Here is a 15,405-nt window from a genome sequence, read left to right as displayed (position 1 = left end):
GAGTGATGTTCCATAGGTGTGTTCTTAGTCTGCATGAAATGATCTGTCTTATGAAGCCCCTTACAGTTCAGAAGAACAAATTCTCTACCTTGGGGTTGCCTCATTACTGTGTTATATGCTCAGAGCTGAAATATTCTCTATATTTTTCTGCTCCATCTCCTGCTCTGAGCAAACCTCATCTATCTACAAACTTCAGTGAGTTCCTCATCTTGGGCACTCATCACTCCTCACAGTCACACCGGTCAACAACAGCGATGGTTAGCTATCAGCATTCAAAGCATGCATGCATGAAGAAGTGATAAGAAACCTCTTATCGCATATGAAAGAATGGTTGCTGTAACCCCCCGGTGTTCTTGGAGCCACACAAGAGAAAGCCTGGAAAGCACACAAATAATCATCAACTAGCCCAGCCTACGGTGAAATTAGAGCCAATGAGAAAAGCCAAAAGAGGGACAAGTTGAAAATTAACTATTTGGTCAGTGCTCTCTCCAGCCAAGAAAGGGTGCTCTCTATAGCTTTTTTAATAAACAGGTCTGGAGATCCCTTGAAGCTGTTATGCCCACAGCATTTCTTTGCCTCTTTTCACCTTGATAAGCTGCTGGATTCTGGAAAGCTCCTCGGGCTGTTCAATTAACAAAAGATTTTGAGTGCTGAGGAGATAATGATGAATAGCATAAGGACAAACAGCCTGGGACATCTATTCAAGCAGTTGAAAACTGTCTGGAGTTCACCTACAGCACCAGCAAGGAGCTGCAGCTTGGCTACCTGCACTCCCAAAAACAGGAATGATGCATGTAAGTATTTCATGTCACTGATACCTGCATGTAGTGCTGCAGAGATTGCAGATGGAGCTGATGCTCTCACTTGTTGGCTAGCAAATAAAAGGGGGCGATTTTTCAGAATGTCATTGAAAGGTTAAGGAAAGAAGTGAATAGGAATGAAATTAATAGAGAAATACCTTGCCAAACTGCCTGTTTGCTTTCCATGTGCTGGATTTAAATGCTGTTATTTCTGCTCTAGCAGCGTTGCTGGGTTGATTGTGATTTTAGCTTGTAACTACAATGAAGAAACAGACTTTATAACAATTGGCTTCATCCTGTGAGGCTTTAACTAGTTACAATACAGTCTGGATTTACACAATGGATTCAGAATGGCTTTGAATTTAACAGACACTACAATGTTGGATGTTGAAAATGAGGCCTAATAGAAGTACTAACCACAAAGCCTGCCTATAGGAGATCTATAATAAATGACTTACTTGGGTGCAATGTACACATAACCGAAAATGCCAAAGATTAAGTTGTTTAAAGTGATTATAAACTCATCTAAGTTGGATTTGTATTGAGGCAAGCCAGAGATTAACAGCTTGCTCAAGTGAAGGTAATGTCAGCTTGGAGCAACAGTTTCCTCTGTGAATGTATTAAGCTTATTAACCATGATGTTATTCTCATCTATTCTTTTAATGACTTGGAATTGTTTGGTGGAGTCAGAAGGCAAAGCATAGAAAGGCTGAGATCTGAGGTGTGCTCATTGTTTGGGGGTTATCCACGGTCCACAGGAGCCCAATAGGGAGCTAAATGATGCCATGTTTTTTTCCTGTGGGCACTTGTCCATTGGAAGCTGCACTGAGAAACCAAAGCTCACTTCATGCTAACGGACATTCCTGGAAGGGATCATATGAGGCCATTCCATCCCAAGTCCTCTTTGCTTTTAAACTAACTACAGATACTACTTGGTTTTGCTCACGTTCCTCTTCGGTTTAAGACAGATGCTATTTATTACTGGAATCTTTCTCTATTCCATGACATCCATGCAGGAAATGCCAATACAAACATTCAGAAAAATACCATCTTTGGAATACTTGGTTTTGGCTGCCAGGGAATAGACACTAGCTCTGAATAAGCCAGCCTGTGTGTTCCTCCATCTGGTGGCTAGACCACATACATAACATGCATTGAAAGCAAAATGCACATTCAATTAAACTCTGCCATGTACAGATGATAGCACAAGCAGCCAGATCAGTGACAAAGACTTGATCAAAGCAATGGCCCATATTTTGAAGCTTGGCTCAAACTAGACTACTTAGTACTGTCTTTAATGTAAAGCTGATCTTTCTCATTTCACTGTTACCCTGAAGTCCCTCTTTTACCTTTCCCTTTGTACCATTCCCATTCCCAGAAGCAATCTCTTGCCAAGCTGGGTAGTGATGCTCAGACTAACAAAGATTCAACTGATAATTCCCATTGTGATCTCCCAAAAGCACAAAAGAAATTCATCTACATTGCAGTTCACCAAGGCAGCAGTGTAGAAACAGTTCTGATGACCATAGGATGTATGTCAGGATTTCCAGTGTCACAAAGTACTGTAGTGGCTGCCTGTAGTAAGCTCTGTATACATGCAAGTAAGGGATTTCAGGCACCTTCTAATACAACAAAGGAGTTGCTTCATCCTCATAGTTAAAGAAACAGAAGGACTCTTTTCTTTCCTACCCTTTGAGAAGGCAAATAGAAGCAGAGTCCTTTCGTTCTATTATAAATAATGGTCCAAATACAGCAGTGACACGCGATCCAGGTGTGCCATCTCCAGGACAGCACACATTATTGCACTAACTGTACACAAACTGTCCGTGAGGCGGCTTAAGTCCTTTCCGTACAGCATCGCTAAACCCGTGTGCATAATTTTAGCAAATGTTTTTTATACAGCAAAGATAAAGCCCCCTATTTACTTTACCTTGCCAACTGAAATTACCTCCTTATCTGGACTTAGCCTCAGCCACTGCCTTCTCATCCAGGCTCCTATCTCTGCCAAACATTCTGGAAGCAGAGAAAAAAGCTCAGCGTTTCACAATCTGCTGCCGCTTTCCTGTTGAGCTTAAGAGTACTCTGTCAGTTGCATCCGTTTGATAAAAAGCATTGGGCTGTTTATCAATAAACTGGCCTACATCACAGTCCAACTCTGACATCAATTCAGCAGAACTTTCAACACCTTGTCATGATGGACCGCAGCCAACCAGCGCCGTTATCGTCCAACATCTTGATTCAGACTAAAAAGCCTCAAAGAAAATCAACCTATCTTGGATTTCCTCTCTCACATTCAGTCCAAGAGGCTGAAGCGGAGCCACGGTCCTTTAAAGTTTAGATGTTTATTTTTCTAATTCCGAATGTGTTGCTATGGAAAGCACAATGTCAGACAAAAAAGAAAGCATATATCTCTCACATGGGTGCGGTTTCCTAACTGCTCCCACAGCCCCGTCCTCCTTGTTTTGTTTCAGAGCAGGGTGAAGCTTGTTCAAAAGGCCCCATGGAAACAAAACGCTTTATTCAACAGGCCTTTGATTTTAATTTTTCAAGATTAACACCAAAAAAACTAAAATCCAGTGAAACTGACTCATTGCTTGTAGTTGGACACAGTGATCTTGGAGCTCTTTTCCAACCTGAGCAATTCTATGATTCTATGATACCCCTCATTTTTACTTGACAACCATCCAAACTAATTTTTGCCCTCTTTCTTCTAACACTGTATCTCTTATATGCCAAATTTTGCCCTCACCCCCACATACTTTAACTCTTTGGAAGGGTAGATAGTGGCAGGACAAGGGGAAATGGCTTGGAGTTGAAGGAGGGAAGATTTAGGTTGGATGTCAGGGGAAAGTTCTTTACTCTGAGAGTGGTGAAGTGCTGGAACAGCTGCCCAGAGATGCCCTGTCCATCCCTGGAGGTGTTTGAGACCAGGTTGGATGGGGCCCTGGGCAGCCTGATCTAGTAAATGTGGAAGTTTGGTGGCCCTGCCAGGCAGGGGGGTTGGAACTTCATGATCCTTGAGGTCCCTTCCAACCCAGGTCATTCTGTGATTCTGAGATCAGCACTAATCGAGCTTTCTAACAATTAGTCTGATTAGATCTGTTGGAGCATCCATAGCTGCAATGAATTACAGTGAACAACTCGAAGTATCGAGCCATGGTGCCTTTCTACCCATTGGGACAAAAGAGCAGTGCCTCCAAATGCTATAAAGCTAAATGAAGCACCGCTGTGTCTGTCTGGAAGGTTTCAAAGAAAACAGAATGCAAATTACTTCTAATGGCTCTTCCTTTGTGGGTAACTTGCGAGATGTCATCACTGTTCTATTACAGAGTTTCCCATAACTGTTCTGACAGTACCACGGATCTGCACATAACAAAGGAAAAACAATAAACTGGAGCCATCCTCAATGACCATAAATGAGGTATACATGAAGTCAGCCTGCAGGCTGCACAGTAACTTAATTCTCACAGTATCTCTTGATCGGCCCACTTGAAAACGGATCTATTAAGTAAGGTTTTTATTCACTTCCCGCTTCAGTTCTGTATCACTTTCATTTACCCCCTAGGCCAATTGCCAGGTTCCTCTCAGGCAGAAAGTACAGTCAGTTCAGGAACAACAGAGGGAGGAATAACTGAGACCCTCTACATGGTCCAGAAAGGTCACAGTGTTAAAAAACATAAGAAACAAGCTGCTGCAATTCTCATAGCTGTCATTCCCTCTTAATTGCTGCATGAGAGCTGTGCCTGTGTGGAGAAAAGCGCCTCTAATTGGGACATGGGCATGGAGAAGTTCTGTTCTGACCCAGAAAGGAATCATTTAGGCCGTTCTTGCTGAATGCTGGGGACAAAGCTTAGGGTTTGTGTTTCCTTTTGCAGCTGGTTCTTGTGTTTTTCTGCAGTTTTCAAAGCAAAGAAAAGCTGCACCTTGAGAAGGAAAAGGGGGGGATTTTTAGTAATGAAAGGTTGAAGCCTAACTGAACTGCATGTCCAGTATGAAATAGCACGTGCATGTAAGCTGGGTGCACATTCTGTGGATGACCCAGAAGGGAAACTAAGGCGTTGTGGGGTAAAGTCATATCCCTGAACAGCCAGTTGTTTCCACAAGCCCACGCTGTAAGAATTTTGCTCTGGTTGTGGTTCAGCCCACACAAACTGACTCACTCCGTTCAGTTTAGTAGCTCTATAATAGGCTTTTAGAGATCCTTGCAGGATCAAACCCCTAAAAGGCTTTAACAAAGTTTGGTCATCTTCATGCTTGTCAGTGTAAAGATGACTGGGTGGAGCTGGGAGGCTTATTTTTCACTTAGAGAGTAGTGGGCATGCAGGGCTGCCAACCTCCTTATCTAATAGACCAGGCTGCCCAGGGCCCCATCCAACCTGGCCTCAAACACCTCCAGGGATGGACCGGGCATCCCCAGCCTCTCTGAGCAGCTGTTCCAGCACCTCACCACTCTCAGAGTAAAGAACTTCCCCCTGACATCCCACCTACATCTTCCTTCCTTCAACTTCAAACCATTTCCCCTTGTCCTGCCGTTATCTGCCCTTCCAAAGTGTTGACTCCCTTCCAAAAAGCAAAAATTCAAAGCAAGCCTTCATTGTATTTGCAATACAAATTCATTGCAATTGAATCCTAGCACCAAATAGAAATGACTGTACTTAAAGGAAGGCGTATTGAGCGGAGGGGAAGTAAAAGGAGGTTCGGGTGTAATAAACCATATTACATCTATATGCTCCCATGCTGCTTGGAAGCAAATGGCTCTGCAGATTTCAACTCCGGAGCCTTCAAGCGTTGATACATTGTGGATGCAACTCAGACTTCTGGTGCAACACTGTAAACCAGAGTTTACAGTGGGTAACCGAGGCGGTACCGAGCATCACACGTATGATATCAGCCCGACAGTGGGAAAAGGGCAAGAAACACTTGCATGGCGATGTCCCTTAAAGCAGCCACGGGATGGGGGGGCGGTTGGGAGCACAGCACCGCCCTTAGAGCACCCGCCCCTCGCGGCGCCATGGCTGCGGGTGGGGCGGTGCGGTGACCGGCGTTGCTGTGCGCGATGCTCCCGTTGCTGTTGCGTCGGGTTGCGGCCGCTGCTTCGTGGAAGGGAACGAGGAGGTGCAGCCTGGGCGCCTGCTGCTCGTACCGCCTGCGGAACGCCCGTGAGTGCGGCTGCGGGGAGGGGGGAGTTGGGTTTGGGGGTCTCAGAGCGTTGCGGGGAGGGGTGGTACATGCACAGCGTGCATCTGTCTGCGGGGAGGAAGCTGGCATCGGGTAGAGCCGTGTGTTGGGTGATGTAGAGCTGCAGGGAGGCGCTGACAAAGCTACAAACCGGAGCTACTTTAAATTGCATTTAGAATATAATCTTCTAACGAGCAAGAGGGGTGATTTCTTTGATGAGCGTTTTCTAAGTGCATAGGAGCTTTCCCATAGCTGTGAGTCAGTCTGCTGAGTTTCCCTGTGCAAGTCTGAGTCATACAAGTGGAATTTTTTGGGTGCACTCTTGTTTTTCGTTTATTATTGTGATGAACTCTCTTACTTCCCTACGCTCCCACTGACTTCAGTTATCCTTCATAGCCAATATTTTAATACACCTTTTGTTGCCGGAAAATTCTGAAGCCTTTAGTCTGTAATTAGTTCTGTAATTGTGGGTCAGAGCCAAACTCTCTCCATTGCCTCCCAGTGCATCCGCTTTGGCAGAGCCCGCTTACAATTCCCGGGGGCAGTCGGCAGTCTCCTATCAACATCCAGTGGAGAGACAGCGTCTACGACCCCGTCCTAAAGCCTCTGAAGATCAGCTACGACCCAACAACGTGCCTTCATATCTGGAACAACGGGTATTCCTTCCTGGTGGAGTTTGATGATTCTGCTGATAGATCGAGTAAGGAAAGCTGAGAAAGTAAAAAAAAAAGCAAAGCTATTAAAACTTTTATAATCTACTGCTTCTCTTTTGCAATGTAAACAGATATATTTAATGCGTTTGAAGTGATCGGTGGCAAAACTGCTTTCAGTTGGAAAGCATATATACTGTAGTGGGAATGTTAAGTCATAGCTGGAAGTGGAGATGGAGCACCTGGTGGGAAGGCAGGGCTGACCCTGGGGAGCTCAGGTCTGTGTAATGAGGCTGAGTGACCAGAAAGGCTGGTTATTGTTATCTAAATACTGTTATTTAAAAAGGATATTTCAGAAGGGCAGGTGAGCTGCTGGTGGTCAGTCAGGGATGTTGGGAGACATATGGTTCACGTCAGTTATTCAGCTGCTTTTGGAGGGGGACACAGAGGGACCGTGAACAAATCTGCAGCTGCTGGATTTGCTTTGGAGCAGAGCAGGAGGGTGAAGAAGAGGATGTAAGGCCACAGAGCCTGGTCCTGTCTGTGTGCATGAGTGCCAACCACTGCATAGAAATTAAATGGTTGATATGATTCTTTCCCCTTGCTGTTAGTTCCTTGTAACTTATGGTTTACTTTGTGATTATCAAGGAGAGGAAATGGAACAGGAAGCTGCTTATAAAGAAGGGGTTGTGAGGCCCTGTTTCTTTCTTACCTCTTTCTTCTATCTGCTGGTTTACACGTGTGCCTATTCTTCACTTGGGAGCAAACATTCTGTTGAGGGCAATGGTTCACATGAATATAATCAGTCTTAGGTTTGAGTCTTTGCATAGTCAGGAATGAGAACAGTAGTACTGAGTTGGCATTGCAGGCCTTGTCTTCATCCCATCCCTGAAACTTATTGTACTTCATCATGGCTTTCTTAATGATGGACAGTTTTGCATTTATCCTAATAGCTCAGCAGCTGTGGATGAAATGTAATGTCAATATGCACTGCTTGTTTTATCTCATCTCTGCTTGTAATGAAAGAGCATTTAGTTAGAACTGAACAACTGCTGAGATTCTGGTACAAAGCTTTCAATCCCTCTCATTTCTTTGCTCCTCAGCACTGAACTGATTCACTTCTTTCCAAAATTAGTGCTGGATTATACAGTTTATGTGGTGGTTTGCTGTAAAATTGAAGCATGGTGTGCAGTTAAGTAGAAAATGAAGAGGCATTTGTTATTAGCCCCCCTGGCAGTAATTATGAGCTATAACTTCCAGCTGCCCTGATATAATAACAAGCAGGGAAGCTTTGCAGGCTTCCATATGGGTGAGTTTTTCCTGTAAATAACCTTTTGGGTATTTACAACTACCATCTTTTCATTATTGTCACCGTACACTTGTTAAGGTGGATGTCTTGTTTCTTTTTAGTCATCGTTGGAGGTCCCTTGGAAAACCAATACAGGTTGAAGCAGTTCCACTTCCATTGGGGAGCCATCAACGAGTGGGGATCAGAACACACAGTCGACTGTAAATTCTACCCAGCAGAGGTATGAAGAAGGAGCTGAACGGTGCAGATAACAGAGGCTGTTGTGTGAACTGTCACGCTTGCTAGAAAGTGCTGTGTCTGTTTAAAAAGAAAAGGAAAAGGCAGTTTATTTATGAGTGAGTTCATATTGGCTGTATTTTCTGAAGGAGGTTGCAGGACTGAAGTAAGCACTGGCTCCTGCCTGAAAGTTTCAGCGATGTTTTCTTCCCTCTGAATGCCCAAAGTGGAGGCTGCTGGGCAACCCAATGGCAGGCAGCAGAGAATCATTGCTATTCCAGCTCTGTCAGGAGAAAGTGGCACAAATCCCTTGTCTGGCCTCCTTTTAAAGGAGAAAAGGGATCATAAATAGACTCTGGAGCAGCCAGGGCAGATGTTTGTCCTGGTATAAGGAACTCACAGCTTCCAGCTGATGCATCTGCTGAGGTAAAATGCACAAACTCACTTCTTTGTTTGCCTTTAAAATATGCTGTGCTCCTGAGCTGCAGTAAATGGAGTTCATGTGGGCTGTGGGATCTCTTTCCTTGGGGTTTAGTACATCCCAACTGCTGCACAGTGAGCCTCCAAACCTCCCAGTCTTAGTCCTTTTAAAGCAATGTAGAAAGAGAAAATGGAAGACTATTTAGTTCTCTTTAGTTCCTCATCAGAACAGCATCAGTTCTTTATCAGAATAGCATCTTCCAACAGTGCTTTGGTTTTGTGGCCTGTGATTTCCATGGTAGCTCACTGCAGCATGGCAAATAGCAGAGAAGTGAATGAAATGAAGCTGAGAAGTCAGAGTTCTTGCTGTCATTGCTGTGTGTGTTGATGTCTCACTGATTCATGTTTCAGCTGCATTTAGTACATTGGAATGCTGTGGCGTACCCAACTTTTGAAGAAGCTGTGATGGAAGGTGATGGCTTGGCTGTGATTGGAGTGTTTTTAAAGGTACTTTAGTATAACAATCCCTAATGGTTTAGTTTTATTTTGGTAAAGCATTTTTAGTGCGAAATACCTCTAGATGGTATAAGCTGATAAGGTGGATAGGTGGGATGTTGGCTTAATGTTCTCTCTTGCTCATCTTTTATAGCTAGGAGCGCATCATGAAGGTCTGCAGACATTGGTAGATGCTTTGCCAGCAATAAAACACAAGGTGAGTGTTTGTTCCTTTGCATGCTCTTTTTGTCTGCACAATAGCTGCTCCTGCCTCAAACCCACCTTAAAGATCCTGGACAAGTTTGAGGTCTTAGATTACTACTTTATGTAGGTTCTTACTAATACAGCATGGTTTGACATTTGCAGATGTATGCAGTATTTAATCTCATTGCTAAGATCTCTTCATTTAAATTACAAGTTGTAAAATAAGTTCTATCCGGGTTTTAGGACACTGTTATTGAGTTTGATGTCTTTGACCCCTCCTGCCTGATACCTCAGTGCCCTGATTACTGGACGTACGCAGGCTCTTTGACCACCCCCCCACTTACTGAATCAGTCACGTGGATTATTAAGAAGCAGCCAATAGAGGTCGATGAGAATCAGGTAAGTCTCTTGCTGATATTTAATAGCACACTTGTTTGCCTGCCTGCTGCTGTGGAGGGAAAGAAGCACAGAAGCAGCTGCTTCACACCCAGTATTTGTTTTGGGGTATCCTGATCTTAACCACAGATAGTGCTGGAAGGCTGAAGATCTTAGCAGTAAGCAGTTAGAGGTGTTTTTCCAGCTCCCTGTATAGAGCTTCATCCTGATCTCTGTTAACAATACCTTGTGTTGGAAACCATGCCTTGGAAACTTACAAGCTTATTTAGCAGGACACTGTATAATTTTTCTCTCTTTACCACACTGCTCTCCTTTCCATGGGAGGGAGGGAGAAGAAGGGACAATTTTTGTGACGTTCTGAACAATTGACTCTTTGTGCATATACCTGACAGTGAGATCACTTGCACATAAGTCTTGCAGAACCTGCAAGGCCTGTTCCTTCCCCTGGGCAGGCTCTGGGGGAGGGAGGGATGGTAGCTCTGAGTCCTTCACATACTGTTCTGATGGCTGAAGATAGAGTCCCCATTGGGTTTTCTCCTTTGCCTTTGTAGACACTTCTGCCCACTACTTGGCTGTGTTGTCCTTGAGCCTTTTGTTTTTAATTTGCTTTTAGGACAAAGGTTTCAGGTTAGTTCAGGTGGTTGACAGTCTGCTGACCTCAGCCTGGTGTTATTTCATGCTCTTTACTGCTTATATTTGTAGTACTTTGTTGTACGGTGTGACGTTACTCCTTGGCATGAAATAGATACAGGGATGAGTGAGAAATGGTCAGGAGAGCTGATAAGAATTGGACAATATGCTGGCTCTTAATAGGACTCCTGCATGCAGCGAGGCCATCTGGAAAGTCAAACCTGAAGCAAATATGAATGGCAAAGAATAGGCATGTACACAACCTTAATATTGTAGCTCAAATAAAGGAACAGAATGGGAAGAACTGCAGACTGTAAGAAAGCAAGGAAAAAGGAATGCTTACTTTTTTTGCAGTTCCAGCTTGTATGGTTATATTTTCTTGGTGGTTCTTCATTCTTTCATGGCATTGGAAGCCTTATTTACTTAGCACTGTTGCATGCTAAGTAAATGTTAAGTAAATGCTAAGTATGCTCTTTGTGAGGACTAGAAATCTGATCCTCTGCACACTTCAGCCCCCATTTATTAACCATTGAGGATAAAAGCCATGTAGATGGTTGCAGGTTGGGGTTGCTTTTCTTTTTCCTTGAGTGTCAGCGTATGAATGTCTGTATAAGAAAACAGAACTCCAGAAAAGGGTTTGGAACTGCAGGAGCTAAACTGGCCGTTTCTCATTCTCAGCTGGAGGCGTTTCGGATGCTGCTTTTTACTTCAGATGGTGAAGAAGAAAAGAGGATGGTGGACAACTTTCGCCCTCTCCAGCCCTTAATGAACAGAACCGTCCGCTCTTCCTTCCAGAGCAGGCATCTCTTGGATATTGAAGCACAATACTCAGACCATGCTCAGCAGATCAGGCCGTAGATGGCCCATGGAACGTCAGTCCAGATTGTAGTAATGGGGTTTCCTTTACTCTGTAATGATTTCTCCTTTTTTGCAGGATGTTTATGCCATGCAGTTTCATAGATGGCTGGTTTCAGTTCTAAGAGTCAATTGAGCTTTGGTAGAGAGGCTGTGTGTATTCTAACCTTTGGGGTTTTTTTAATACAAACTCTTAACAAATTGCTCAGTTAAAAGCAGGGATCAGTAAGGAGTTGTTCTGAAAGGGAAAGCAGGGCAGATCTTTCCTCTTTCTATCTTCGGTATATCTTCAAAACTCCTCCAGTGATTTGCTGGAATTAACAGTCACAAGATGTTAACAAGCAGGAGGTGTGAGGAAGTGAAGTCTATGAAGGTCCTTTGTGGAATTGCTTTGGAGGTTTGGGGCCAGAACTGCCTTCTGCAATCACATCTGTAGAGATGTTTCAACTTTGTCCTTGCTTTCAAAGCAACAAATAGTGCCTAGGATGACAAGAAGAAATGCCTTGCCTGTGTGACCCATGTTTATAGTGGATCATACAGTATGTCTGCCTCATCTATGCTGCAAACCAGAAGGCTTTCCAAAACCTTGCTGGCAATTTAGATTGGGATTTGTGGACAGTTTTGCTTTTGGAACGTAATGGGATAGTAGATGAGTGTGGACAAAACACAGCCATCAGGTACCTGTAAGATCTATTTTTCCAGAGCATCAGCACCATCTTCCCATTGTTAAGCTGAACTTCTATTCTTGAGTTACCCACCCTCGTGGTTACTGGGGACCATGATATTCTATATAGCACCTTATGGTAACAAAGACCAGTGATGGTTGGTTGTGGACCAAGCTAAACTGTTTAAGTTACGAGCTGTGGAGCCTTATACTAAAGTTACGGTCCAGTTGCCACAAACAGTGCCTACCTCTGTAGCATGCTACTAACCATAGCTTTCTATAGTGCACCTTTCTGAATGACTTTTTATGCTTTGCTGTATATAAGTGTGTGTATGTGTTAGCTCCCATACAGAACATGTGAGCTCATCTTCTGAGGAGGAGCAGTTCTGGTTGTACACTCATGAAACAATCTTCATAGAATGGCTTGGGTTGGAAGGAGCCTTAAGGATCATGAAGCTCCAACCCCCCTGCTGCACACAGGGCTGCCAACATCCCTATCTGATACCAGACCAGGCTGCCTGATCCTGATTGATTGTATTTCATGTATATTTTTGGAGCCCACGTTTCTGGATCCTCTGTCTATTGTTGCTGGTGTCCTTCAGTACTAATGATACCAGGAGGACCAACTTGTCAATGACAAATTCACATCTTTGGAATCAATACTTTCCCATTCCAAGTGTTCACTTTAAAAGCACTGTAACACTTTATAGCATGACCCTAACGATTTTAAATCAATCCGAATATTTTTGCTTAACCAATTAAATTTGTGCCTTAGGTTCCTTAATGGCTCTACCTCAGACTACACTGTAAACCTAAGAAAATCTCCATTGGCTTCTGCTCCCTGTGTGATGTATGTACATCTTTGTAATATAACCCAAACAAAGCATTTAAAATTGCCGCCTTATAAATAAGGAGGTGGGTATGGCAAGGAGTGCTGAAATAGGCTCTGTGAGATCAGGGAGAAGCCAACTGTTTGATTTACTGATGGAGGAAAACTGTTAGGATTAGAGGGAACAGCTTGGCTTAATTTGGGTCTGTTTGAATTACCAGCTGTAAAGAGCAATGGGAAATTAACCTGCTTACAGGTAGTATATCTGAATTGCTGTATGAGCTCTAGTTAGGAAACACCTTGTGGTAAAACAAGCAAACTCTTGCTATAGTAAGTGAATGGGCCTTTAGAAAAGCTTCATGCAACTGCTCAGAGTATTTTAGTTGCCTCGGTACACAGAACCTTAGGGTAAGTTACCTCTGCTCTAAGCTCAGTTCACCAACCAATGTTGTTTCCCTGGCAAATGCAACATGCATGTTTTGTTCTTAGGGGATTGCTGTGGTGTTGATGTTTTACCTTCTACATCCAATCGTATTTACATATCCTGACATCAAACCTATTTCAGCGCTGAGTTTCATGTATGTATACATATATATACACATCTGTGTGTAAACAGGGTCAGAAAAGGAATAAATGAACTGGAGTGTGCTTAAAACAAATAAGCTTTACAGGGATTTGCTGTTCCAGTTGTGCTGCTTTCAAGATACCTGCTCCATGTCCATGTCTCAGCATCTCTGGTTCCAATGGACAGTATCCCAATTGCAGGGCAGGCTCTGGTTGGAATTAATGGGCTGGAAATGCGAGTGGGTCTTATTTTTAGGGATTTTTTGTTGTATTTTGTTGGGTTCTTGGTTAATTTAGTGAATGCAATGACTTTGCACAGCTGACTCAGACTGTACGTGGAAGGTGTCTGCATAGGGATTTTTAGGCGATACAATAGAGAAGGGTCAGAACAGACAATGTTTGTCCTTGTGCCTAATTGCTTCTGTTAATTAATACTGCTCTGAGGGACATTCCAGTGGCAGTTGGTGCTATGGGTGGAGTGCTGTAGTGGAACTCATTTTGAGGACAGCTTCATGAAGTGAGAGTAGAAGTTCTCAAGTGCGTATTGCAATACGTGTTGTGCCTAATCTTACTGAAATGATTGCCTTTGTAGACAACGTATGTAGCAAGAAGTGCCTTTTGTACCCCTAGCATGCAGACATTTCTTTATGGTTTTGATGTAAAGAAACTTCTAGCTACTGTATTTTTAGTGTGCAACCATGCAATAAAAAAGCACAGCAACCCGTGTCTGTGTTTCATTGCGCAGTTAAGCTCTCCAAGCTAGAGAGGAGATTCTCTATCAAGCAAATAATTCATCCTTCAGAATGACCCAGTTCATTACGAGTGGGATATGATCAGATGTCAGGCAGACTCTGATGCTCCAATCTGGACTGTATTGTAATTGGAATGAAAGGACAATGACCTCTGTGTTGCAGCTGTACTGATGGATGCCCAGTTATTTGCTCTGTTGGGACGGATGCAATATCCTGTCTACAAGGGGATCCAAGGTTTGGAGTTCCAACCTGCCTTGTTTCATGTTTAGCTTTAAACTCAACCTAAAAGCTGCCAACTGAGTTCCTTTCTCTGTTGGGTAATTAGTGTTGATGAAACCGAATGATGTGATGTGTGGTGCAGCTCAAGGAGATTCACATACAGTGATTTTGCAGTGCTCCTACCCTTAACGCAGTACGAACCTTATTGAATAAGCTTGAATTGAAATCAATTGCTTTTACCAATAACAATTGGCTAATAACTAAACACAAGTTCATCCAGCTGACCCGCAGTAGCCAGGCTTAGGGCCTGGGTATCACAGTGATCAAAGTGCCTGAATATTGACATAAACAAGTGGCTGTGTAATCAAATTGTCTTCAGAGGTTCTACAGAACAACCTGGGGGCCTGAAGAGTTCATGGTCAGAGCTGGTAATCACACATAACCACCTATGAAGGGCTTGGAGGATAGAAGACACCCAATGAACACACCTGAACACTGCAGGTATTTACCCAGCACAAAAGGAGGAACAGCAGCAGAATTAACTCGGGTTAGTTTGCAATGCAGCCATCTGTGTGGGTGACTTCAGGTGGGGTGATGCTGCTGCTGCTTCTTGAGCCCAGGCTTTCCAAATGGCAATGGGGACAGAAGGGAGCTTGAGGTCTGCGACTTCTTAGTGGTTTATAAGTTGCTATTTGGAAGATCTGGGTGCAGGGAAGGGAAGGTGGGTCCTGCTCCTTTGAGAACTAGTGGGAACTGATGCTTTCGCTCTCAATACGGGTGCTGATAGAAACTGAGCAAGGCAGTCTGAGGTCTGAGAGTTGCTATAACCCACAGCCCCGCTAGATGTCACGTTCTGACAAGCTCTCTTAAAGCTGCTGGATGGAGTCCCGCATTCCTCTGCCGTCTCAAGAGAGTCCTATTGTCACTGTCCGGAGCGAGAGACTTGGAAGCGTGACTCCAATGTTACGGCTCGTCCCCAAAACGCAGACCTGACTTATCTCAAAGGTGTCTTCCAGGAACCCCCTGACCCACCGCAGCGCCTGGAGCTGGTTGGACCCGCGATGTGGGGAGGAAGAGGGCATTGAGCCTTGGTTTTGGAGCCTGGATGTGACTTCATGTGTGATTCCTGCTACCCTGCAGTTGGGACACAGCTCCACTGAGGTACCACTTCCCACTCACAGCGGGGATGCTCATTGCCAAGTGTGGGTTGCTGGGTGTTAAACT

At 44.0% G+C, this 15,405-nt stretch overlaps 2 protein-coding genes across 3 annotated transcripts in view; both read left to right on the top strand.

Moving 5' to 3' along the window:
* Positions 1 to 498: 498 nt before the first annotated feature.
* On the top strand, positions 499 to 13,934 carry LOC107319436 (carbonic anhydrase 5B, mitochondrial-like). Of its 2 annotated transcripts, none has more exons than XM_015874218.2 (7): positions 499 to 794; positions 6,481 to 6,678; positions 8,039 to 8,157; positions 8,985 to 9,080; positions 9,223 to 9,285; positions 9,516 to 9,671; positions 10,977 to 13,934. In XM_015874218.2, exons 1-7 carry the CDS (start codon positions 662 to 664, stop codon positions 11,154 to 11,156), a joined length of 945 nt encoding a protein of 314 aa, XP_015729704.1. In that variant the 5' UTR covers positions 499 to 661; the 3' UTR covers positions 11,157 to 13,934. The 2 variants fall into 2 exon arrangements, with proteins under 2 accessions (XP_015729704.1, XP_015729705.1); XM_015874219.2 differs by lacking the exon at positions 499 to 794 and adding an exon at positions 5,786 to 5,959.
* Positions 13,935 to 14,165: 231 nt separating this feature from the next.
* LOC107319420 (carbonic anhydrase 5B, mitochondrial-like) overlaps positions 14,166 to 15,405 on the top strand; it is an 8,820-nt gene continuing 7,580 nt past the window's right edge. Inside the window, exon 1 of the mRNA XM_015874188.2 lies at positions 14,166 to 14,196. Within this exon, the coding sequence (XP_015729674.2) occupies positions 14,166 to 14,196 (31 nt within the window). The remainder of the gene's footprint in view (positions 14,197 to 15,405) is intronic.

The sequence above is a fragment of the Coturnix japonica genome, chromosome 11 (genome assembly GCF_001577835.2).
Source record: "Coturnix japonica isolate 7356 chromosome 11, Coturnix japonica 2.1, whole genome shotgun sequence".
Taxonomy (NCBI): domain Eukaryota; kingdom Metazoa; phylum Chordata; class Aves; order Galliformes; family Phasianidae; genus Coturnix; species Coturnix japonica.
The sequence above is the reverse complement of the archived record's forward strand: the minus strand, read 5'-3'. Positions and strand labels throughout refer to the sequence as shown.

Excerpts from the sequence above, each read along its gene's own strand:
- LOC107319436 (XM_015874218.2), top strand. The coding sequence starts at position 662 with ATGATGAATAGCATAAGGACAAACAGCCTGGGACATCTATTCAAGCAG. Across the intron at positions 6,679-8,038 it reads TGATTCTGCTGATAGATCGA|TCATCGTTGGAGGTCCCTTG; the intron begins GTAAGGAAAGCT and ends GTTTCTTTTTAG. Across the intron at positions 9,081-9,222 it reads TGATTGGAGTGTTTTTAAAG|CTAGGAGCGCATCATGAAGG; the intron begins GTACTTTAGTAT and ends CATCTTTTATAG.